The sequence below is a fragment of the Chelonia mydas genome, chromosome 7 (assembly GCF_015237465.2).
Source record: "Chelonia mydas isolate rCheMyd1 chromosome 7, rCheMyd1.pri.v2, whole genome shotgun sequence".
Classification (NCBI taxonomy): Eukaryota; Metazoa; Chordata; order Testudines; family Cheloniidae; genus Chelonia; species Chelonia mydas.
The window spans coordinates 31,595,062-31,620,963 of NC_057853.1; the positions used below are offsets into that span (position 1 = coordinate 31,595,062).

The window sequence follows — 25,902 nt, forward strand, 5'->3', positions numbered from 1 at the left end:
AGACTTTTCTGAGCAAAGGGCTGGTTTAGGATAAATCGAAACTGAGGCTGGCGTCACGAATATAAAGGCTGGCGTCTCGAATGCACTGGACTCTTAGGAGATGGCTGGCAGCCTGTGAGGGAGAGCTTGGCCAGGCCAGCGAAGCACAGGGGCTCTCGGGATGATCCCAAGGTCCTAAGCACCCCTCTGCCTGAGGACACACTTTTCCTTCGTGGTCTGTCATCTCAAGAGCTAACCCCATGCATGTCCACAGCATGGAGCGGTTTGGGACTAACCCTCTGTCCCAGAGCAGCACTAGCTGCCTCTCTGAGGACTCGCAGGATGGGAATATACTAATGTCTGGAGTGGTAAGTACAGAGAGAGCTGTGTGAGAGAGATTGTGTGAGTGTGCGACAGAGAGAACTGTGTGAGTGTGCCAGAACTGTGCATGTGCGACAGTGTGTATGTGAGACACAGAACTGTGTGACTGTGTGTGTAAGAGAGACAGAAAGATCTGTAAAAAGAAAAGGAGGACTTGTGGCACCTTAGAGACTGACAAATTTATTTGAGCATAAGCTTTTGTGAGCTACAGCTCACTTCATCGGATGTAGCTCACGAAAGCTTATGCTCAAATAAATTTGTTAGTCTCTAAGGTGCCACAAGTACTCCTTTTCTTTTTGCGAATAAAGACTAACACAGCTGCTATTCTGAAACCTGTCAAGAAAGATCTGTGTGAGACAGAGACCTGTGTGTGTGTGTGTGGCAGAAAACTGTGTGTGTGAAATGTGTGTGTTTGCCAGTGTGTGTGTGTGAGAGGGAACCATGCATGTGTGCAAGAGCATGTGTGTGAGAAAATGTGTGACAGAAAGAACTGTGCTTGTGTGTGTGAGAGAGACCTGTATGTGTACGTGAGTATGTGTGACAATGAGTGTGATAGACAGAGAACTGTGTGTTGTGTGACTGTGTGTGTGTATGAGACAGAGATCTGTGTGTGTGTCTCTGAGAGAGAGACCTGTATGTGTGTCAGTGTGTGTGAGAGAGAGAGAACAGTGTGAGACAGAGACCTGTGTGTGTGACAGAAAATAGTATGTGTGTTTGACAGTGTGTGTGTGTGTGTGTGAGAGAGAGAACTGTGCAAGAGAGTGTGTGAGAAAGTGTTTGTGTGACAGAGACAACTGTATGGGTAGGAGTGTAGTGTTTTTGTGTGTCAAAGAGAGATTGTGTGTCTGAACATTTGACAGATATTTTGTGTATCTGAATGTGTGTGTGTGTCTGCCTGTGTGAAAGGGAGATTGTGTGACTGTGTATATGACAAAGACTGTGTCTGTGCCAGATTGTGTGTGTGTAAAAAGTGAGAAAGATGTGGGGAGACAGGCAGAGGGTCAGCTGTAGCTGTCTGTCACCCTGGAATAACCAATTCATGCCCAGCATTGACTCCAGGTTCCCCTCAGGTAGTTGGGATCACAATAGGGAGACTGACTGCCAGCCTGGGTGGGACTCTCCACAGTGCCTAGGTCACCTAGGAGCCCCAACCCACAGACAGTCACTGGGCCTGTGCTCCTAAATCCCCTGGGGGCTTTTAAAAGCCACAGCCCTTGTATGCATGAAGGAGTGTGCCCATGGCTGCCATGAGGCATAGCGGGACAGGGTCAGCCCTGAGCAGATTCACCATTGAGCCATGACTGGTGTGTGTTCAAAGCAGCCAGTGCCAACAGCCATAGTCCTATGTGTTCTATTGCCCCAGAACTCTGGTGCTTTGTTGTTGGCTTGGGTTCACTTGGGATGATAAAGAGAAGAGAAGAGACACCCCTAAAGTCCTGAGCGCCCTCCCCAGCTCTAACCACTAGACTCTACTCCCCTCCCTGAACCAAGACTAGAACCCAGGAGCCCTGACACAGTCTCCTGTTCTAACCCACTGGATCCCACAGCACCCTGTTTCTAGCCCCAGCGCAGGCACAGTGTGGGTAGCAGCAGGACAGGTATCCTCCCTTCTCCCCTTGCTCTTCCCCATGGTTGGCTTCACTTCACCCAACTTCTAGGAGGGGAGAAGGGGGTCAGCCCCAGTGGCCCATCCAGCCCTCGGCCTCACTGCTAAGGGGGTGGGTTGGGGATCAGCTAGTGCCCTCTGTTCTGGGGAGCCCCCTCAGCTAAGGCCCAGCCAACTCATCTCGTGCCTCACTGGTTGATTTGTCTCCCAGAATTCTTTGGAAGAAAAGAAGCTGAAAAGACGTCAAAAGAATCGGGCAGCTGCCCAGAGGAGCCGACAGAAACACACGGAGAAGGCGGATGAGCTCCATCAGGTCAGTGAAGGGGGCTAACAGTGACAAGACAGGATGAAATATAGGGGCGCTGGTGCAGGACCCCCCAAAGGGAAGGCTCCCCCGTTAGCAACTTAACAAGAACTGATGGTGGGAGTCAGGGAAGTCATAGGTGCGAGGACTACTGCCCTCTGGTGGAGGTGATCAAAACTGTATAACTATGTGTCCTAAGGCCTATACTTCTACCGGTGAGCAGGGATTCTCTGTCAGCACAAGTGGCAAGGCCCTGAGGTGGGATTCCTTAGTAAGACATGCTGGAACCACAGCCTTGGAGGAGGGAGGGTCTCACTCTCTAGCCCTGGAGCAATCGCTGGCTCTTTAAGACCCAAGCATGGGATGATGGGGTGAGGTGCCATCCTGGCTGTCCAGAGCCAAGGATGGGAGGCAGGATGAGGAGCTGCGGCTCTGCAAGATGGTTTCCTGCAGCACCAGAAAGTTGGGGTTTTGTGAACCAAAAATAGCCACATGCATTAAGTGTGGCCCCTGGGCCCCTCACAGTTTGCTGGTGTGGGATCTGGTGCGTTTGTGTGAAGTCAGTGCAGGCCCATGATCACAGCAGGAGACTGGGAGTCAGGACTCGTGGGTTCTGTTCTCTGCTCTAGGAGGGGAATACGCTTTAGTGGCTAGGGCCGGGGGAACACTGGAACTCATTCCTCCTGGGCTCAACTGCCACCTTCATGGAAATGATTCTGAGCCCTCTCCCTGCTCTAGCCCATGAAACCTCCCCCTCCTCTCCCAGAGCTGGGGCTAGAATCCAGGAGTCCTGGCTCCCGTCCTGCGTGTTAGTCCTTACATCACTGTATGCCCTGAAGAGCTGACAGTTTAGATAGACAAAGGGTGGGAGGGGAAAGAGGCATAAAGCGGGGAAGGGACTTACCCAGGCTCACCCAGCAGGTCAGTGGCAGAGCTGGGATCAAGCTAGGAATGAGCTCCTCTGGTTTGTGCTATGCAGGAGGTCAGACTAGAATCGATCATGATGGTCCCTTGTGGCCTTAAAATCTATGAACCCAGGTGTCCTGACTCCCAGACCATGCATACCCATTAGACTCTCACCGTCTCTTACTAGTCTGTTCCATCGCATTTGTGAGCTGCAGAATTTCTAGCCCTCCATTCTCTATTACATCCCCATAGCAAGGTACACAGGGGGTTTTCCAAACCATTCCCTTTGCATGCAGTTGGTTAAGGAGACACCGTGTCTAGCAAGGACACAAGGCTATGTCCAGCTGAGCTGTCAGAGGGAAAGTGATAGAAAAAGCGCTCAGTGGTCTGGACTCTGGTAGGGAGCCAGTGAGAGACAAGAGACCTTGTACAGAGCAGGAACATAGGATGTGCCAGGCCGGCCCAGTAGCCTGTCTCTGACAGTGCCCAGCAACAGATGCATCAGAGAAAGGTGTAAGGTTCCCATAAAAGCAGCTATTCCTGTTCTCCATATCCGTTTCCACACTCCTTTTTCAGAGTCTTGCTAACCTCTTGGCCCCAGTGACTTGCTGTGGCAGAGAGTTCCACAGTCAAATGCCATGTTGTATAAGTGAGCTTCTCCTTTGATTGGTTGTGAATTTCCCTCTTTCAATTTAATCAAACAGCCCCTTGTTCTTATGGTACGAGACACAGAGAACAGAAGCTCTCATCTCCCTTCTCTAGACTAGTCAGTATTTTAGAGACTTCGATCATGTCCCCTCTCCTTTGTCTCCTTGAAACCCATCCCAGTCTTTTCAGAGAGTGTTTTCAGGCCTCTAACCCCCCTGCTCATTCTGCAATGTCCTTTTGGAGGTGGGGTGACCAGCAGTGCACACAGAACCTAGCTCAGGTACCTGTCTGCACCCCATTACCCTAGTCACTGAGCATTTCACTGGCCTTAATGCATTTTTATTCTCCACACCCCAGTGAGGCAGGGTAGTGCTATTATCTTCATTGTATAGATGGGGAAAGTCAGACACATAGAGACTAAGGGACTTGCCTAAGGCCATAGAGGAAATCTGTGGCAGAGCAGGGAATTGACTCTGACCACTACGCCCACCTTCCTCTGCTATCCAGTATTCCAGAGGAGGCCGCACCATTGATGCACAGAACAGCACTGGAAAATTTTCCTTATTATTCTTTACCCCAGGGCCTTTTTGGCCCCTCATCAACCCCCACACCTCATCTTCAGTGCAATCAAGGTGCCTAAAAATCCTCAAGCACCATCCATGCGAGGGGAAGGCTGTGGATTTAAAGGCCCGGGAAGTGAGTGGCAGTGCTGAGGGCAATGCTAACGCAGCCGCAGGGCACATACTGTGATGAATATGCAGGCACAGCAACGTCCCCTGCTGGATAGAACCGGAACTGTTCAACCAGGAGTCCTAGATCCAGCACAGCCAATAGCAGGTGGAGGGCGGGGGAAATCAGGCGTCTATCCTTGCACCAGCATGATTATGTTATTGGCCATGGATTATCTACAATTTTTTGGGCCCAATTCTGTCCCTCTGCATGACCCTGTAAAAGCAGATATGGGGGTAACTAGGAGCAGAATTTGGCTCATGAGAGACAGTGACCAGCCTATTAACCCAGCACCCATGTCCTGCTGTATGCGCATTGATGTGAAAGCACCATCAGAGCCTGTGCCCCGCTGTTTGGAGTCAGCTGCGTACCCACTGTTGCTGTTTGCTGTTCTGTGACTGTGCCTGCCCCCACATCAACCACTAGGGGTCACTGGTGTTCTGCACAGAATTGGCTAGAAATAATTAATAGAGCTGATCTTCCTAATAATTAAGGAGAAGATTACATCATGGATTCCATGACTTTTAGAGACCTCTGTGACATTTTCCACTTCAGCCCTGAGGGGACAGGCTGGAGCTGTCAGCCAGCAGGGGCCCTGGAGCTCCCAGCTGGCATGGGGACCCAGAGCTCCAAGCCATCGGTCCCAGAGCTTTCAGCTGTGGTGGGGGGTCTCTGGAGCTTCCAGCTGCCACGGGTGGCCCCCAGCACTCCAAGCCACAGGAGCAGTGCACGCTGGACCCCTCCCCCCTTCCGCAGCAGGGCTCAGGCTCTTCCCCATCCCGCTCGGGCTTCAGTCCTCCCCCCATCAGCCCTATTTTGTCACAATTATTTTGATAAAAGTCAGGGACAGGTCAGGTTTCTGTGAATTTTTGTTTATTGCCCATGACATGTCCCTGACTTGTACTAAAAATAACGGTGACAAAATATTAACCTTACTAATAATCAAGTAGTAAGAATGAGAACTGAGAACAGAACCCAGGAGTCCTGACTCCCAGCACCCCTCTCCCCTTCTAACCCATTAGACTCCACTCCCTTTCCCTGCTGAACCTGGCCTCCTAGAGACCCATTCTCCAGTGTTGCCTGAATTTTAGTCTAAAGCCTTCTTTCTTTGCTCCCTTCACCCCAGCAACATGAGAAGCTGGAGCAGGATAACACAGCCCTGAAGAAGGAGATTGAGACCCTGAAGGAGGAGCTGAAGTACTGGACTCAAATGCTCAAGAACCATGAATCCACCTGCCCAGACATGCTGACTCCCTCCTTGCCAACACAGACCCCCATTCTGCACTGGCTGGCTGAGGAGCTGAACCAGGGGATACAGTGACCCTGGCTATCCTTTGGGAGTCATAAGCTAAGGAGGGCTGTTAAACTGTGAGAGAAGAGCTGCTGCACTGAATCAGACCCATGGACCCATCCAGTCCAGTATCTCTCCCTCCCTGCTGCCCTGGCTCAGGCCCACAGCCCATGTAGTTCCATCTTTGACCTCAGCCAGAAGCCGATGCTTGAAAGGACAGCACCAAACGTGATCTGGGGGGTGGGCTGGTGAGTGGATGCAACTTTGCTTCCTTCCAGGCAGTCGATCTCTCCACAACAATCAAACCATCTTCCGCAGGTCATGGTTAGAGGGGGAATTCCTGACCAATCCCTGAGGTATCCCAGAATGGGATCAGGCACAGACAGAACCCAGCACAGAATGGGGAGCAGAAGACCCTGTCTGATGCTGTCTAACACTAAAGCCAAAACAGACTGGTGCCATGTGAGGAGACTCATAAAATTCATGCTCCCAACCTCCAGCGAACACCTGACCTTGCTCTAGCCAGCCTGGTTTCCCCCCACCACAGAACTGGGGATGCCAATCCGCTGGGATTCCCTAAAAGGTGCGACTCAGAGGGGCTAGTGCTAGGCCCTATCCATTTAGCCCTCAGTGCAGCCCTGTTGCATTATGGTGTCCAGGCTTTTTCCCTAGCCTTAAGTACAGGGTAAATTTTACCCTAAGGAGCCATTACCAAGCTGCTGTCTGGGCAATTGTTTGTACTGAAAAAGAACTGATATTTTCCTGGGTTCTTTGCTAACTGGGCGCCATGTTTAATGAGACAACGGTGAACTTCTGACATTTTTGTAAATGTCTGTTCTATGTAATAGACACTGTGTTTCTGCATGAGAGTCTGTTGGTTTGGGGTTTGTGTCTGCACAGGTGTGAACCTTAAATTAAACTGGGTTTATTCTCTTGTATGAGGGGGTTCAGTTTTTGAGGCAGAGGCTCACTTATTAGATTGGTATATTATGAGCCAGACACCCCATTATGGTGTACACATTAGCCATATAATCAGAGTTCAGGAATGTCACTCTCACAGGAAGGCCAGAAGGGACCACAGTGATTATCTAGTCTGACTTCAGGCACAGTGCAGGCCACAGAACCTCCCGCACATACTCCTGTGATAGACCTATAACCTCTGGCTGAGTTACTGAAGTTCTCAAATCATGATTTAAAGACTTCAAGGGACAGAGACTCCACCCTTTACACTAGCTTAAACCTGCCTTTGATACATGCCCTAGACTGCAGAGGAAGGCAAAATCTCCCCCGACTCTCTGAAGACTATGATGGCTATAGAATGAGTGTGAAGCAATGGAAACAGCTACAAGCATGGTTGAGGGCTCTTTTTGTTCAGCAGGGCACCAGGTTGAGTCATGATGGGCTTTGCCATGTGGTACCATCCATTTTTTAATGAGTGCCCCCTTGTTATGCACAGCTATAGTAAGGCACTTATCTGTGCCATGGCAGGAGTCCTAGACCATTGGTCGAGTTACTTCTGAGATCACCATCCTTACTCTATAGCTATGCTGCATTAACAATTTTCATTGGTTGTATGAGTGAGACTGTACAGACGCTGGATTACTTGGTTCAGCTACCACAATTCTTCAAAACTACCCCCACCGCAACCCCACGCACACAGCCCCAGCACACATGCTTCACTCACCACTGACACACCAAGACAAGCCTTCCAGGACTGCCATTGAGTCAGCACACAGCGAAGCAGCGCCAAGCCTGGCAGAGAGTGTTTTTCGCTTAGCATATCACCAGGTTCAATCATCCCTGGGCCATGGGAGAACCGGATGGCATGCTGGAGCCCAAAGGTTCTGAGGCAGTTGAAGTATGACAGCTGATCAGAGAAGATGGGCACAACAGGGCTGTGCCTCACCACACCACAATGGATAGAAACCCAGGGTCTCAAAAATACTACCTCCCTCCGTGGCTTTACTGCTGCTGTTCTCTATTTTCTGTTCACAAATAGATGGCACTTTGTGCTGCGTTAACATGTTTGCTGCTGCAATGTTCAGTGAATAGTAGACAGGAATACTGGGGAAAGCCTCCCACAGGTACTGAAATAATCAGATTCCAAGCCCTACAGAACTGGGCACAGTGCCCATACTTACTGGTATATGGCAGCACTGTTTCCCATGCCACTCTAAGCTTTGGTCACACACACAATGCCACAAAAGAAAGCTACCCTCACCAGCCACAGAGAGGCTAAAGGAAGGAGAACCCTAAGGAAAAAATGCCACGTGTACAAGCATGGGCGTTTAGCTACTAGTTAGTAGCACAGTAGCATGTAGGACCAAAAACAAGATCAGGGCCCAACTGGGGTGTGTACATTAGTTGGGCTCAGACAGAGATCAGGGCCCACATTATGGTGTGTGCATTATTAGTATTTGGGTAATGCCTAGACACCCCAGCCAACATCAGGGCCCATGATAATACGTGCATTAGTAGCAGTATTATTACAGGAACATCTATTGAGCCCAATCTGCTTCAGAGCATAAACTCATCTCTAACTAATGGGGGTCAGGAGGCCACTGTCCCTGAGGGCAGGTTACCCCCTAAATGCAGGGTTCCTTGCAGCTTCCTGGGAAGCAGCGAGTGCTGGCCAGCGTCAGAGATAGGATACTAGGCTAGATGGGCCAACAGGTCTGTACCTCCTGTAGTGTGACTAGCACCAGCTAAAGTGCAAGTCCAGGAATGCCCTGTCTGGATGGAGCTTTCCAAGGGAAATTAACTAGAGCTAGTTGGGATCCGGAATCCCCCTTTTGAGGAAGGTTCTGACATTGCAAATGTTTCATTCTGAATCTAAAAGCTGAATTTTGGAAGTTTTCCTGAGAAACAAAAGATTCAAAACACATTGAGTCATTTTGTTTCAAGGAGGCAAAACTGCGTCATTTCAACAATGACAAGTGTTTCATTGAAACTTTTATATAATAGTAAAATTCACTTTACTATTGGTTATAATTCTACATGTTCTATTTGTAACATACCATATATATGTTCTATTGAATATTTTAACATAAAGTCTAAAGAAAATGAATCAAAAGAAGAAAGTAAAAATAAAACACTTCTGACACTGATGGAAATTTCTCACTTTGTTTCAATGTTAAAACAATACTCTCTGGTTTTGAGAATTTTTCATTTTTTTTTCTTCTTCAAAAATGGAAACCTGTTTGGTTGAAAAATTTTCAACCAACTCCAAAATTTACCCTCACATACTGAAATGCCAAGTGGAAATTCTCACACAGCTCACCAGCTTCAATCAATACCAACTCCTTTGTGCCTGAAATGCTGCCTTTTGTGTCATCCACTACCTTAGGATGAGATCTCTGCCAACCCTATACCCCTCCTGTACTTACCTGCTGCTGGGAGACTGTAGACCACAGAAAGCCATCATTGTACCCTGTCCATTCACCACCCGGATTTGATTTCAATTGCTGCTTCCCACATGGCCAGTTTGCTTAAACAGAGAGAAATTTCCACCTGATGTTTGCTGAGTTTCTGTGGGGCTGAGATCTCCCTAGGTTCTTAGCTGGCCTGATGGATTTATCCTCACAGCACTCCCCCTAGTAGGGGATCACCGAGATTTGGGACATACACCCTGAAAGGCAAGTACAGTTAAATGGACGAATCTAGGTGTGACACAGAGGTGGTTCATTACTGTCAGCAACACTTCAGGCCTGACACACACACACACTACACCCAACACACAGTTGTCATGATGTAGACCCAGTAGGTGGCATGTAATATACCACTGGAAAACTAATAACTCCCTGCAACTGTCCTCCCTTTCAGGGTCAGGGTGTCACCTCTTGGTGGCATCAGGGAGTTGGTATGTGCAGCTGCCAGGTAGAATGGCTGACGGACAATCACCCAGATACCAGTTCAGGTCTCCAAAAAGGAGGAATGGGCATGTCAGCTGGTAGCCCCAGCCTCCTAGCTAGGATACATGGCAGAGTCGAAGGCTCCGGTCCTGTGGGTGTGGGTGAAGCACTGCAGTTGTCTACAGCCCTCTGCCTCCTTGCAGGGGCAAATAGCAACAATTAAACTGTCCGTTGCTGGCCTTTGGACTTAAAGGTTAGTGGGTGGCCAGCCCTGAGCAGGGGGCTGGGGTTAAGGGGACCCAGCCCTAGGCCCTACCAGTGGCAGGCGATCCTGCCACTGGGGAAACACTCGCTGCCTTACATCCCAGCAGCACAAGCAGACCAAAGTCTTGTTTCCTTGGGCTACTTCCGACTAGTTCCTGCTGTTGCTGCTCTGTGACCATTGGGATCTGTCTCTGTCTCACTGTCAGGCGGCCCTTCCTCTGGTTTCTCCCCAGGGTCTTCATCTCCTGGGGCCATGGGTTGCCTTTTCTTCCCTGCTACCAGCCACAGGCTCAGCTGAGGGCTCAGCTCCCTGGGAGGGACATCTGCCTCTTTCCCTGGTCCAGCCACAACTGAGCTAGTGCAGGGCCCTATTCTTATAGTTCCCGTCCACCCCCACACTTCCCGCAAGGGAGGTGGGCGCGACAAGGTTGGCAACACCCACCAGGAAGCATTAAACCCCTCTGTGCTGGAGGGAGGCCACTCTTCCTCACTACACTCCCTGATCATTAATATTCTTGTGTGATGTATGTACAGGGTGTGTACAAGGAGTCATGAATATGTGCTAGAATTATGTTCTTAAAATGTGTTTGGCAAGCACCACATAAGCCCAGTCTGCCTTGGACAATGGGATGTGTATTTGCTTGTCTGACAAGCCTAGTCATCAAGCAGAGACATTGAAGATGTATTTACATACGCAGTAAACAAAGCCATCAAGGTAACAGGAGAAGGAGGTACCAACTCATCTCTCACCAGCAGGGGAGGAACCAGAATGAAGTTTTCCCCAGAGTGCATGGCAACTCTTCCGAGCAGGAGGAAAGGAACTTTATCTGAGAATCCATTTCAATGGTTTACCGGGCTGTAATGACAGCGGGTCTGCACTTCAAGTGCTAAGCAATTGACTCAACTGATTTTTATAAAATTACTGTATTATAAAAGTTTATTGAGTATGTTGGATTGAGATTTACTTACTTAGCAGATGGGTTTAACAAATTTATTAAGGCAAAACACCCGGCAAGCCATGATCAATTACACACAAGTGGGAAGCTTATCAGGACAATCTTATTACAGTTGCCTTTAGCACCTGCCAATACAGCTTCAACCTCCCTTTGTTATACAAACTTATTTATAACTTGGTTATTTTTTTATATATATTCGTTTGTTTTTATATTAACTTTCCTCCCCTGGTTTAAATTGTTGGTTTAAACATTTTTTCTAGCTTTTTAGTTACTTTCTTTGTTTTGGCAAACGTGATTGCTTTTCATTTTTTAAAACACGTGCGCACCACTAAACATAATTACAATTTGTTACACATACATAGTTCTACTTATGCTTACTCTGTTAAACATTATTAAAACAAACTTAAAATTCACAGCAGGCTTTTGTTGGGTCTAAATATGCCTTTGCTTCCAACAGAGTAAGGTGTTTTATGAAAGCCTGTGACACACTGGTGATTAATGTCATGCTGCATTAACGCTCTGAGGAATGATGGATGGTCACTGATATTATACTTTAAAATTTGTGACCAAACACAAGGGAGAAACAGGTTCTGTGCCAGACAGGAGGGAAGGCAGCAATTTACTCTTTCCAATATGTGGAATCCAAACAATAGGAGCCCCATTTACATACAAATCAGCAAGGGGATGGGAAGCCCACAGAAAGGGAAGAACAGCAAGAAACCTGCTGGCTCTTGAAACCCAGACAATGAACTTTGGGAGGATATTGGGGGCCACAAAAAGTCTTTTACGTAGAGACTGTCCAGTTTGGCCAATGTACATGGCAGAGGGGCATTGCTGGCAAATGATAGCATATATCACATTGGTAGATGTGCAGGTGAACGAGCCTCTGATAGTGTGGCTGATGTGATTAGGCCCTACGATGGTGTCCCCTGAATAGATATGTGGACTCTACGTAAAAGAATAAATGGACACTAATCAGACGTCAATAATTATAACATTCAAAAACCAGTCGGAGAACACTTCAATCTCTCTGGTCACTCGATTACAGACCTAAAAGTCACAATATTACAACAAAAAAACTTCAAAAACAGACTCCAACGAGAGACTGCTGAATTGGAATTAATTTGCAAACTGGACACCATTAAATTAGGCTTGAATAAAGACTGGGAGTGGATGTGTCATTACACAAAGTAAAACTATTTCCCCATGTTTATTCCCCCTCCCCTCCCACTGTTCCTCACACGTTCTTGTCAACTGCTGGAAATGGCCCATCTTGATTATCACTACAAAAGGTTTTTTTTCCTCTCCTGCTGGTGATAGCTCACCTTAACTGATCACTCTCGTTATATTGTGTATGATAACACCCATTGTTTCATGTTCTCTGTGTATATAAAATCGTCCTACTGTATTTTCCACTGCATGCATCCGATAAAGTGGGCTATAGCCCACGAAAGCTTATGCGCTAATAAATTTGTTAGTCTCTAAGGTGCCACAAGTACTCCTGTTTTTTTTGCAGATACAGACTAACACGGCTGCTACTCTGAAACCTGTACTTAGCAGTGAGTCAGTGGCAAGATTAGAAATAGAACCCAGGAGTCCTGACTCCCTCTCACGTCCCCTGCTCTAGCCGCTAAACCACATCCCCCTTCCAGAAACAGGAACAGAACCAGGAGTCCTGGCTGCCTGCCCCTCCCCCTGCTCCCTTCTCTAGCTACCAGACACCCCCTCCTCCTTCCTGCAGTTACACTGCTCTCAATGAGATCAGACTCCGGCCCCGGCAGCTATTTGGAGACGAGTCACCCTAGCTACAGCTTTTATGATGGAAAAATAAAGCCAGCCCCAAACTCTGACCAGTCCCTCACTGATTCTTTAATCTAAGCCCCCTGCTCAGCATTTCTCAGTTAACTCATTTTCCTTCCCCCTACACGCACAGACAGGTACTTGCAGGAACAAGACCCAGCTCGAAAGGCCTTTGTCTTTCAACACAGGCAGCCACTGAGCTAATGTCAGCTTCCTCCAAACTGTCATTCAGGCGAGGCGGCTACCTGCCTGCTCACGTCCCCCCCAGCTCCTCCCTGCTCTGAGGGGGTCAGCAGTAGGGCACTTCCACATGGGGCTACCCCAGCAGCACAGCTGGCCCCACCGTATAACATCAGATGGGCCTGATTCTGATCTCAGCTCCTCCGGGATCAATGCAGAATCACCCAGTGGGGGCAGGGCTGGATTCTGATCTCAGCTCCTCCAAGGTCAATTTGGAGTCACCCCCAAATGCATTGGGGTCAGGGTCTGTTTCTGATCTCAATTACACTATGTACATTCATAGTCACCCTCACTAGCTTCAGTGGAGGCAGAGCAGATTCTGCCCTGGTATTAACCTATTCTGCTGCTTACCCAGCAAACAAAAGGCAGCCCCACCCTTGATCCAAGCTCCCTCACTCCTTCCCTGGACTCTGGGGTGTTCCAATACAGAACAGAACTTGGCTACGTGGACCTTTCTTTCCGGCAAACCACAATCCACTTCTCTTGCTACAAACTTCCCAAGACCTCCCCTTTAAAAACCACACCCCACAGATGCAATATAGAACAATTAACCAAACAGAGAGCAAGGATGGGTCAGTTGTTAGGGCCCCTCACCTGGGTTATGGGTAGACCAGGGTTCAATCCCCTGTTCTGTCACAGGTTCCCTTGTGATCTTGGGCAAACTAGCCTCTGTGCCTCAGTTTCCCCATCTCTACTGCCCTGCCTCACAGGGGTGTGTGGGGATAAATCCATTCAAGACCAGGAGGCACTTAGACACTACAGTGATTGGGGGAGGGTGCAGATGAGTACATAGGAGAGACAAAAAAAGCAGAGGGATATTGATGTGTGCTTGGCTCCTTGAATGGACTAAAGGAGAGTGGGCAGTTGGTATTTTCACAGGCTGAGAGTAATACAGAAATAGCCCTATGAAATATTTATTGTAATGACTCTTTTTGCATGATCATTTCCCATAAGTTTGACGAGGCCCTGGGACGGGTACATGTACATGCACAAATCTATGGCTTTGCTTAGAGAACGAATTGTAAGCTCAGGGATGCTAGAGATGGCTTGATACAGGATACAGTTACTTTTCCACAGTGATCTTGTGCTTTCCTCCCTGGGACCAACAGCCAAATCCTGATCTCTGCCAGTGCCAGATGTGACCCACACTGCACTTGGAAATAGCTGACGCAGGGTCTGCTTGCTGCACTGCAAACCAGCAGGCAAGGGTGAGATTTTTCCAAAGAGCCCAGCATCCACAACTAGGCTTGTAGCAAAGCAAACTTCTGGAAATCAGGCCCAACTGGGGGTCCTGAGCCCTTGGGAAACATAAGCAAGGAACAGCTCAAAGTGAGAAGCTGTTTACAGGCCAGAACTGCAAGGCAGGACTGTGGTGTCAGAGGCGTCTCACCTGAAATTCAACATGAAGCCACGGCCCTTGTGGGCTTCAGAGATCCCTTGGTACTTCCCCCAGCCAGGGCATGAACCTTGGCATCCCAGCCCAGCTCCAGTGTTTTGCCTCCTTAACTAACCCTTCGTTGTTTCAAGATCCTTAATTTCCTCCCCTAAACTCTTGCCTGTCAAACAGCTGCCCTGCTCCACCCCAGAGACGGATGGATTGAGCTGAAACACACAAGCAGAAGTGCCACTAGAAACACAGCTGATGATCTCCTCACAAAGAACCCAACTCAGTCATGCCAGCTTTTCAAAGCCCTCTTTATCCAGGGAAGTCTGACATCTCAGCCCTTCTGGCCAAATTCCACTTTCTTTACGCAGCATTAAGCTTTCTGAGCCAACCCTCCATTTAGAAAAAGCTTGGCCCCAAGACTCAATCCAACAATAGCAGGTTTATATATTGAACTTAATCCGATGCCTAAAATATGTCTGGGTGATATAAATAGTTGCTGGTAAAGAATTGGAGCTTTCTCCCTGCTCTTTTCCAACATGTTAAGTCACAACCCCCCTTAGTTTAATTCAACTCTCCTGGAATTAAAGATTTAATTGGCTTGGAGGAGAGAGGTGTTAAGAGCCCTCAGTGCTTTGAGGCTGTGCAGAGCTCTGCTAATCGAGTTAGTGTCTGGTTTAGTGACCCCATGAATATAGAGGCCCGGGGGAATCACATTCTCCAAAGATGCTTATGCCCCATTTTCAACATGACTCCAAGTCACTTTTGAAAATGGGGCTTAGGCAATTTGGAAAATTTGATCTTTAAGATTTTAAAAGTCAGGATCCTAAATCCATAAGCCCCTAAATAAAGACAGGCCAGTGCTATTCTTACAGCAGGAAGGATGGTCTTGTAGCTAAGGAGCTGGACTAAGCCACAGGAGGGCTGAGTTTGATTTTTATCTCTGCCACTGACTCCTTAGGTAGCCTTGTGCAAATCACTTCCCCTCTCCCTGCCTCAGTCTTCAGCTAAAAAACAAGGCTAATTCACCTTCCTTTATCTATGTAGACTGTGACCTCTTTGGGGCAGGGACGGTCTCTCGCTGTCTGCCTGCCTGGCACAAGGGAAGGCCTGATCTTGGACAGGGGTGTGTACGGTACCCAGCACAATGGGGGCCCCAATCTCAGTCTGGGTCTGTGCAGCACCCAGCACACCTGGGGTCCCCCAGTCTCGGTCAGGGTCTGTGCAGTGTCTGGCCCAACTGGAGGTCCTGATCCTGGCCAGGGCCTCTAACAATTTTGCCCTACCATGTATAGCAAATAAGAAACCCCACCAAAAAACCCCCAAACAAAACCACCCAAGTTGTTGTTTTGGTTTGAAAAAGAATCTTTAAAATGAATCCCCTCTCCCCCAGATCTCCCCCTCCGCCATTGGTCAACTTCAGCCATTTCCAGCCTGGGTTCAACTGCCTGTCACCCCCACAGCTGGATTTAACCTCCTCCAGAGGAGACACTGGGATCCCTTTGTTCTATAGTGGCAGTTTTGTTCTTTTGGGAAGGATCCTTCCCTCCCCCCCGCCTCTGGGTGGCAGGTTTTCATTCAGCTTTCAGAAGCAAGATCAAACCTGTCAGTAAAGATTAGGAGAAGGCAGCCATTTTCCTAGATGATAAGGCCAGAAGGGACCACTGGGGTCATCTGGTCTGACCTCCTGCACAGCACAGGCCACAAGACATCCCTGCATTAACTCCTGTGTGAACCAGAGCAGACCTGCTAGAAATACCGACAATTTTTAAATCAAGATTGGATGTGGTGGAGAATCCACAACCCTTCCTTTCGGAAGTGGTGAATTCCCACTCACTGTTACACATTTGTGCCCTGCTTCCAGTCTCAATTTGCCTAGTTTCATCTACCAGCCACTTGATCTTGCTACACCTTTGTCCATTGGAATCCATTGCTCTGAGAACTGACTCACCATTTCACCTTGGGCAAGTCACTTCCCCAGCTCTGTGCCTCAGTTTCCCCACCATTAATGTGACCCACCCCACAGCAGAGCCAGAAAGGTTGATTCTTGTTTCTAGGGTACTAAAGGAGGAAGTGACGTCACCCAAGGGCTGCAGCAGGCCAGGAATAAACCCAGGTGGCCCGAGTTCTAGCCCAGCATACTAGCCATTGGACAACATTGTCTACTTGCCCATGCTTTTCCTGGAAGATGCTGGGGTCTCTGCAGAGCTGGCACCATCCCCTATCAAGCAAGAGACAGCTCAGTGATGGATGGAGAAGAGCAGGGATTTTGAGGGTTAAGGCATGGGGCTGTGGCTCAGGAGATCTAGGTTTTGGCTCAGCCACAGACTCCCTGGGTGACCCTGGGCCAGTTGCTGACTCTCTCTGGGTCTCAGTTTCCCCACCTGGAACATGAGGTTGATCATTCTTCTTTTGTCTTATTTATTTAGATTATAATTATCCCTTTAATCACAGATGGGGAAACTGAGGCCCAAAGAAGGGTGGTGACCCACCTGAGGTCACTCAGCAAGTCTATCGCAGAGCTTGGTTCTAGAGACCAGTGATTAATTAATACACCCTGGCACTCCAAGGAGAGCCACTGGACGAGGACAAGCCATTGTTCTTCGCTGAGCTGCCCATGGAGCCAGAGCTGTGACCTGGAGTGACCCTGCACCAGTCTGGAGAAATTGTTATTAGCAAGAAATGGGCACATTTTGCAAAGGCAATGCTATTATCTCCCTAATGCACCGGTAGTCAGATGCACGCCGGGGTGTCTAGCAGGGAACTTATTGTGCTCCTGAGCTGGAAGGCTGCCTGCAGGAAGACATTATTGCAGTTTGCTTGGTCTGCAGAAGCACAGCTTGCTTGGTCTGAGCAGGCGCTTGCCATTCATTGGTTCTTTGGATCGCAGCATCTGGTACATCAGATGAGATGCAAGACCCATGTCCTCAACACTCATTAAAAGTCCCCTGGCTCGGTGCTGTTAAATAGCTGCTGCTTCTCACTGGTGGATGTATAAGTCTCACCCCACCCCAGAAGCAGCTGCATCTCATTGGGAGGTAAAATGGGGTGAATACATAGTTTGCACTGTGCTCAAAACAAGACATACAAATCTAGCAACACCCCTGTTGTCTCTAGACAGCATGCACAGCCGTGTGGCTAGAGCTCCAGGCCTTTCCTTCTACAAGGACAGGTCTGGAGTTTACAGATAATCCCCATTGGCTGTTAGCAATATGGGGCTTATGAAACACACTTGAGTCTTTCCAATTCCATCTAACAGAGGACAGTGGCACTTTCTGTCATGCACATGAGCACGCACTCTCTATGCTAACAAACTATTTCTTGCGCTGCCCCCGAATTGATGGTTCTAAGGGGAAGGGAGTTTATTGTAACCACGAGTGGTCTTTTACCCAGCTCCAAAGCCCCTTTTAAGCCAGAGCTAAGAAGGGCTTGGCCTCAGAAGCTGATGGAAGTTGTTGGGGTGGGATCTCTGAAAAAGTGAGTGGCTCTGGAAATCCAGAGAGCAATTTATTTCTCTTAGCTGGGAGGGCTGGTGGGGGCGGGGCAGGAGGTGGAGATGGGAAAAGTAAGAGTCCTAAAGGGGCAGGCTGAGGTGTGGAGATGCAAATGCCTGAGCTAGATATAGCACCTGGGAGAGCTTGCAGCAGGATACCATGACTCGGGAGCTGCCCAACAGGACCCTGGTGCAAGACAGCTGCTAACACCCTCTGCTGCGGACTTCCTGCCAGCCAAGCACAGATGGTAGGATACACTCCTGGCTGGGGGGAATTGAAGGGGGCAGAAAGCTGGGGTCTGAGCTGCACTGAAGGCAGAGCAAATTCCTGGGTCCTTTCAATCCTTGAGGCAGGAGGAGTTTGTAGGTGAAGAGAGAATAGTCATTAGAGGGAACAGTCGAAGGCTCACAGGCTTGTGCTAGCCAACTTGGCTCCCAGAGGGGGGACTAGAACCCAGGATGCCCAGCCCACTGCTCTAACCACTAGACTCTCTCCCAGAGTTACTGATAGAATCTAGGAGTCCTGACTCCCAATCCCTGCATACTAGTCAATGCACCTTTGATCATTGCTCTTTTGATTTGCAAGAGAAATTGAGTTGAAAGAGCTTGCTATAGCGAAAAGGAAAATCTATTTTACTGTATTTGCTGTTAAGTTTTACTCCAGGTAGAACTGTACAAATCTGAGTGGGCACAAGCAAACAATACGTGCTTTAATTGGACTAAATCGATTACTTGATGAGGGACTCTATCCTGGGAAGTTGCGGCTCTGAAAAAGATTTGTGGGGTGTGGTGTGGTGGAGAATCAGCTGAATGGGAGCTCCCAGTGCGATGCTGTGGCCAAAAGGGCTAATGTGATACTTGGATTCACAGAGCGGGGAATCTCGAATAGAAGTAGAGAGGTTATTTTGTCTCTCTATTTGGCACTAGCGTGGCGAGAACACCCTGTTCTGGTTCCACAGTTCACGAAGGATGTGGATAAAGTGCAGAGGGTTCAGAGAAGAGCCACAAGAAGGATTAAAAGGAGGACTTGTGGCACCTTAGAGATGAACAAATTTATTTGAGCATAAGCTTTCGTGAGCTACAGCTCAGTTCATCGGATGCATTCGATGAAGTGAGCTGTAGCTCACGAAAGCTTATGCTCAAATAAATTTGTTCATCTCTAAGGTGCCACAAGTCCTCCTTTTCTTTTTGCGGATACAGACTAACACGGCTGCTACTCTGAAAGAAGAATTAAAGGATTAGAAAACCTGGGTGACAGTGAGAGACTCAAGGAGCTCAATCTACCTAGCTTATCAAAGAGAAGGTGAAGGGGGGGACTTGATCACAGTCTAGCAGTACCGACATGGGAAACAAACATGGAATAATGGGCTCCTGAGTCTAGCAGAGAAAGACTGGAAAGAAGGTGCACATTTTTATCAGTGAAGATAATTAACCACTGGAACTAGTTCCCCAGGGCAGAGGTGGATTTTCCATCATGGACCATTTAAAATCAAGATTGGATATTTTTCTAAAAGATCTGCTCTAGGAATGATTTTGGGGAAGTTCTCTGGCCTGTGCTGTACAGGGGGTCAGGACAGATGATCACAATGGTCCCTTCTAGCCTTGGAATCTATGAACCTGAGTGTGTGGGGAGGGGGGATAGGGACAGCCCAGATTCTGAAGCTTGGTCTATGGCCTTTGCCTCAGCACATCCCAGTCTCTTCTGTTCCCAAAGGCTAGAGCCCTTCCACTCAAGAAGGATCCCCATTAGCAGTATAGGAGATAGGACACACAGCTCAGAGGTTCAGATTCCAGCCAGCAGAGGGTAGCTGTGCACACATGCATACATGTGCACACCATTCTAATCAGAGCAGTCCCTTCGCTCCCACCTCCTGCTGCCCTGATTCTGTACCCTGAGCATGTGCCATTCCCGTTGCAGAGCCCATGCACCATGCCGTCCTGCCATGCTGTCATCATCATCTCCCTGCTGCTGATCCTTATGGCTTCCCCATGCTGGAGCTATGAGGCCATCGGGCCGGGATGCCATCTGCACCGTAAGGACAGAGGAGGGGGGAAATGGAGCGGTGTCAGGGCTGAATATGGCACCAGGGAGCCAGGATCTCCCTAACCCTGGATCTGATGTTGACCCCCTCCCCGGGGACTCCTGAAATTGCTGCATTTTACAGTCTGGGAAACTGATGCACAGCAGGGGGAAGTGACTTGGCCCTGAGGTCAAGCATAGTCTGTGACAGAATCAGGAATAGAACCCAGGAATCTCTAACCACTATAGCTCCCTGCCCCCCACAGTTGACTTTTGCACACCTGTACTTTAAGGGATGCTCATGGCTGTAAACCCACTTGAGTGTTCGGTGCAGGGGATGGGTCTTTTGGATCCTAAAGTTGCCAGTTCAAATCCCAAGCAAGTAGGGTCCTTCCTGCTCTGTGGGCCTGGTGTGGAATGAGTTAGTTGGCTCTCTGCCCAGCCCCTAGCTCATCAGCACAGAGGTTGAGGGCTGGCCAGGCCATGAAGACTGAACTCTCCTCTGTCTCCATAGCATTTGATGTAACCATCAAGAGCGACCGCCGTGGGACCTGCCGTGGGACCCATGTGGTTCAGGCCTGTGTGGGCTACTGCGAATCCAGTGCCTTCCCCTCCAAGTACTCCGTCCTGCTGGCCAGCAGCTTCAAACACAACATCACCTCTGTGTCCCAGTGCTGCACCATCAGCAAGATGCAGAAGGTGAGCGGGGCTGGGGGATATGCCATAGATCCTGCCCCACAGTGTGGGCCCAGGCTGGTATGAGTCTTCCCACAAACTCAGCCAGACTGGGAGACACGGGGCTCCCGTGTGCATGCAAGAGCTGGGATGATAGATAGAAGCAAGAGAGAGGGGGCTCATTTCGAGGATACACAGGTATGGGGGAATCCAGTAGCTCCCCAATGATTCACCAGATCCCAGAGACAGCAGCTGGGATCGAAGCACATAGGGGAAGCTGGATGGACACAGCAGGGCCGATTCTCAGCTACTTTGGGGATTTGGTGCACGCTACAGCCACACGAGTGATGTGACTGGCAGAGGTGCAGCGCACCCTGGTCCGGCACAGCGCTCACGAGGGGGGATCTTCAGCGCTGGCTGGAATCTCAGGGCTACTCTGTGGCCCTTTCAGAATCCATCCCTGCCAGTCAGTGTGGCGTTAAAAGGGCTCTGCTCCTAGGAAGGGGCGTGGCCAGAATGCAACATTCTCTGGCTATTCTCTGCCCCCAAGGGATCATGGGAAGTGGCACCCGCTCTAACTTGCACCAGGGCCTGGAATTCAGGGTGGGCACCGGGGGTGGGCACCAGTCCCTCTCTCACCCTCCCATCCCCCTGCCACAGATCAAAGTCCGCCTGCAATGCCGGGCCATCCGCCACGAAGAGATAGAGATCTTCACTGCCAAGAGCTGCCAGTGCGACATGTGCCGCCTCTCCCGATACTGACTCGGCCAGAGAAGCCCTCTCCTGCGACACCCAGGAACCCACAGCCTGGGCTTGTCTAGAACTGTGCATATTAACATGTGTCAGCAGGGGCCACTGCAGTCCACACCAAGCTTGCTTTGCCACCACGAGAGGGCACCCCGGCTGCTCCCAGCTTTACCGAGAGCTTCAATTTGCCAGTTTGCTGCTGCTGCTGTAGGTTTGTCTTTGCAAACAGATACCATTAGCAGTCAGCCCCCAGCCGGAACAAACCGCAGAGCCAGGCTCCCCAACCCAAGTAGGGCTGTAAATGGGTGTTGCCTGTACGCTGGGCCTAGTCAGAGAAATTCATGGGCTCCTTTCCCCTCTGCTGTGTTGCCAAGAAGCCAATACCTGACCTCAGGTTAATGTATCTGGCTAGAGCAGGGGTGGGCAAACTTTTTGGCCTTAGGGCTACATTGGGGTTGCAAAACTATATAGAGGGCCAGGTAGGGAAGGCTGTGCCTCCCCAAACAGCCTGGCCCCTGCCCCCTATCTGCCCCCTCCCACTTCCCACTCCCTGACTGCCCCCCTCAGAATCCCTGACTCATCCAACCCCCCTCCTCCTTGTCAGGAGCTCAGGGGCCGGGCAGGATGGTCCCGCGGGCCGGATGTAGCCTGCGGGCCGTAGTTTGCCCACTTCTGGGCTAGAGCATAAAATATGTTCCTTCCTGACCCTAGAGAAGAGATCAGCTCATACCTTGGCCCCTGAGAGTTGATTGTCATTCGCAGGAAAGATCCCTCCATGAGTAGAACATGACTGAATGCTGACCCCATAACAAACGGAACCCTTTAAGACCCCTTTATTTACCAAGCAGAGCATCCTAGTACAGAACCAGAACCTAGGCCTCCTAGGGAGTCTATGGAAGGAAAGTGGGTTCCCATTGCTCATTTTTATATGGGAGTGCCAGAGGCAGAGCCAGAGACATAGCTTGAGCCTGCACACATCTGACTTCACCCACACCTGGTAAAAGGCCAGTTGGAGCTGGTATAGGGCGTAGTGTAGTGGGGTAGCCAGAGGGCTGTGTTTTATACACTGGCGATATGGGGTCTAGTTGTTCTGACCTGCTGTGTGACCATGCATATGTTCTTTCTTCTTACTGTGCTTCCCATCATTTGCTCTCCCATCATTTGCCTGTTTCGACTGTGAGCTCTTTAAGGCAAGAACTCCCTTTCACTCTGTCTGTGCTCCCTGATGGGGGCCCTGATCTTGGTCAAGTTGCCGAGACTCTAATATGAATAACAACACTGCGTTGGGGCCAAGGCTACCTGTGCTTCCGCTCTCTGGCTGAGTGCTGTAGTATGTGAGCTAGTAAAATAAATGATCTTGCTGAAGAAACTTCAACTTGCCCAGCAGTTTCTGTGCCAAACAAACCTTTCCAGCTGGGCTGCTTAAAGGTGTCAGGCCCAGCTGCTAAAATTAAGCAGCACTTTAAAAAAAAATCCCACTCATCTTGGATCACCTACAGTCTTGGTGACCAGGAGTTCTGCTGGCTGCAAGAAGCAGCATCTCCTCTTGGTTCTCACGTCATAGGTGTTAAATCCCTAGATGGGTTCTGTACAAGTCATAGAAATAGGCAGGGCCAAATTCAGCCTCAGACCATGGCCCCACCAGGGAATAGTGTTACACCAGGGAGCCAGTCTGCGTAGGAAGAGGCAGAAAGGGCCAGTGGCCAAAGCCCAGACCGTGAACAATTAGAAGATAAGAATTCAGTCTCAGCTTTGGGGGGTGGGGGTGGGGGTGGGAGTGAATCTAGGGGTTATAGTGTGGGGTTTTGGGTTCTATTGCTCGCTCTGTGAGGGGAATGAGGTCTAGGGGCTAGTGGTTAGAGCAGAGAGGGACTGAGAACCAGGACTCCTGGGTTCTATTCTCAATGCTGAGAGAGGAGTGGAATCTAATGGGTTAGAGCCAGAGGGGTTGGGAATCAGGACTCCAGGGTTCTATCCCTGGTTCTGGGAGGGGAGTGGGGTCTAGTGGGGTAGAGCAAGTGAAGAGGGGAGCCAGAACTCATGGGTTCTATTGTAGTCTCACCATGTGACTGTTGTCACTCAGTGCCTCCGTTTCCCCCTCTTTAAAACAGGGATAGCAACCTTCATTGCACTGGTGCAAAGGTTATCATCATCAGAGGAGGGAAGGGGACTCTGGGCTGGGATAGCCTCTTGCTGAGCTGATGCCCTAGACCCACAGTCTGGTTGTGTAAAGGGCCTCATCTCCCAGCCTGGTGTGTAGGTGGTTCAGAAGTCTGATCTGGAGCCCCCACCCCACTCCCAATGTGCTCAAGCCATTGTGTTCCCAAGCCAGGAACCACTTGGCCTTCAAGGAAAGCTCTACTCTGCACACGTGGTGGGGGTGAGGGCATGGGGTTGTGGCAGAGGGGGACTAGACATGGGAGCATGGGGCAGAGACCAGGGTGGGGCTGATTTCTGTGTCAAGGAACCTGACTCCAGCTAGGAAACTTTATTCTGATTAGAGAACACTAGGAGACCTGCCCCTCCAAAGGCTCTTTCCCACACACAGCTGCTATCAGTCCAGGCCACTCCTGCAGGGGCAGCAACAAGCCACAGAGGGCATGATCAATGGAGATCCCTGCAGGTCCATGAGCGGCTGGCAGCTGCTGCCCTGCTGGGGCATCCAGGCTAGGAAGAATTCAAAGCCTTCACCGCTGGCCCATGGTAGGGACCCGCTGCCTCACTGGTCCATGGGGGCAGGTGCTCCTGCTGGCTGGTAGACAGACATACTTGCAGGGGCAACTCATTGGCTGCCCAATGGGGAAGGCAACGCCCGCTCTGGAAGCCTGCTGGTCAATTGGAAGTGGTCTGCCTACTGAAGACGTATTTGTGGCTTGAATCTCAACACCATGCCTCCATTTTCCCAGCACCCTCCAGGGGCAGAGTCCCACAGGTTCCCCACCTCTGCTTCCCCAGCATCCTCCTGGAGGGGGACTCCTAGTGGCATCACCCCTAAGTCAAGGCACTGGCTGAGGGTTCAGTTCACCACTTTCTCCCCCCCCTTGTAGCACATGGGTGAAAACACTCCCCTCTCCCCTGCTGCCAGCATCAGTGCCTGCAGGAAGGCAGGCAAGGGGTTAATGCTGGGGTAGACGTTCCAGTAGCAGCCAGAGGTGCAGAGCTGGTGATAGGGTTCCCTGTAGGGCACTCACAGGATGGGCTTCTTCAGCCTCCTCTGACATACGACTACCTATGGTATGGGGAGTGATGTATCCTGCCCTAGGATGGAGTGGGGGGAAAAGCAAAAGGAACCGCGTTAGAGTCAGACCATATAGATCAGCACTTCCCAAAGTTTTGCTGGCACAAGTGCATTTCAACAAAGTACTTCCTGCCGGGACCCCAGCCAGTGTGGAGGGCACCATTTTGAAGAGCAAAAGGGCATTGTCCGCACCAAGTGACCAAGACCCTGTACCCACTACGCATGCAAGGTCACACTGCATAGAGGTGGCCATTTTGCTCTACAAAATGGCAGACTCTGCAGTGTGATCTCATCCATATGGAGCAGACGAGGTCACACTGTGTGGAGGATACCAGGCTGTAGAGCAAAATGACATCCTCCATGCATCATGACCTCTCACACACAAGGGTCACACTGTGCAGAGACAAATGGCATCCTTTGCATATTAGGGACTGCCCCAACCCCATCTGCTGATGGCATGACCCCATTGGGGGGTCCACCCCCCTTTGGAAACTGCTGATATACAGGCTCTTCAATGGGGTGGCTGCTGCTGCTGCCCTCTTCTGGAGAGAGTCAGCTGTGCCCGGAGTGTGACTAGAGCAGTCCTGCTAGTGGAACAGCAAATGAAGATCGCTATTGGCTCAGATATTAGAGTCCTCGCATCCCCCTAGAGTATCTGACCCTTCCAAGTGTGACTGGGATTATACCCCACTGGAAACGCTCTGATCCCCCTCTCAGAGACGGGGAAACACCACACACAACTAGGATTTGAAGTCAGGACTCCAGGGTCTCATTACAGAGCTGTACCCACAAGGCCAGCCCTTCCTAGGCTGTAGGGAGAAAATAGTGCTGGTTTCTATTCGTACTGGGGGAGAGCTGGAACCAATTCATTACTGGGTGCTCCCCACTAGGACACTGATATCCCTCTTTGCTCTGCTTGTTGGCAGGGGTTAACAGGCCACTCCCCAGCCCCAGGGCAAAGTGAGCATGGCTAGCCTTCTTACTTCCATCCCCTGCAGAAGGATTTAGAGCAGGGGTGGGAAAACTTTTTGGCCCGAGTTTTGCAAAACTATACAGAGGGCCGGGTAGGGAAGGCTGTGCTTCCCCAAACAGCCTGGCCCTCACCCCCACCTTCCCCCTCCCACTTCCCAATGCCTGACTGCTCCCCCCAAGACCCCACCCCCATCCAACCCCCCCGCTCCTTGTCCGACCACTCCCCCCAAGACCCCCCCCAACCCCCCCCAAAACCTCTGCCCCATCCAACCCCCCCACTCCCTGACCGCCCACACCCAGAACCCCCAACCATCTCCTGCTCCCTGGCTGCAGCCCCGGGACCCCCCACTCCTCACCCCCTTACTAGGCCAGAGCCAGCCACGTCACCGCGCTGCCCAGCAAGAGCAGCGAGACAGAG

The 25,902-nt window shown here is 50.1% G+C and overlaps 2 protein-coding genes across 2 annotated transcripts; both read left to right on the forward strand.

Moving 5' to 3' along the window:
• Positions 1-16: 16 nt before the first annotated feature.
• Positions 17-6,782, forward strand: BATF2 (basic leucine zipper ATF-like transcription factor 2). The gene is made up of 3 exons (XM_007070403.4): positions 17-347; positions 2,178-2,279; positions 5,680-6,782. The coding sequence occupies exons 1-3, from the start codon at positions 240-242 to the stop codon at positions 5,872-5,874; spliced, it is 405 nt and encodes a 134-aa protein (XP_007070465.2). The 5' UTR covers positions 17-239; the 3' UTR covers positions 5,875-6,782.
• Positions 6,783-17,921: 11,139 nt separating this feature from the next.
• GPHA2 (glycoprotein hormone subunit alpha 2) lies at positions 17,922-21,760 on the forward strand. The gene is made up of 4 exons (XM_043551202.1): positions 17,922-18,080; positions 19,751-19,865; positions 20,367-20,551; positions 21,188-21,760. Exons 1-4 carry the CDS (start codon positions 18,078-18,080, stop codon positions 21,287-21,289), a joined length of 405 nt encoding a protein of 134 aa, XP_043407137.1. The 5' UTR covers positions 17,922-18,077; the 3' UTR covers positions 21,290-21,760.
• Positions 21,761-25,902: the final 4,142 nt, after the last annotated feature.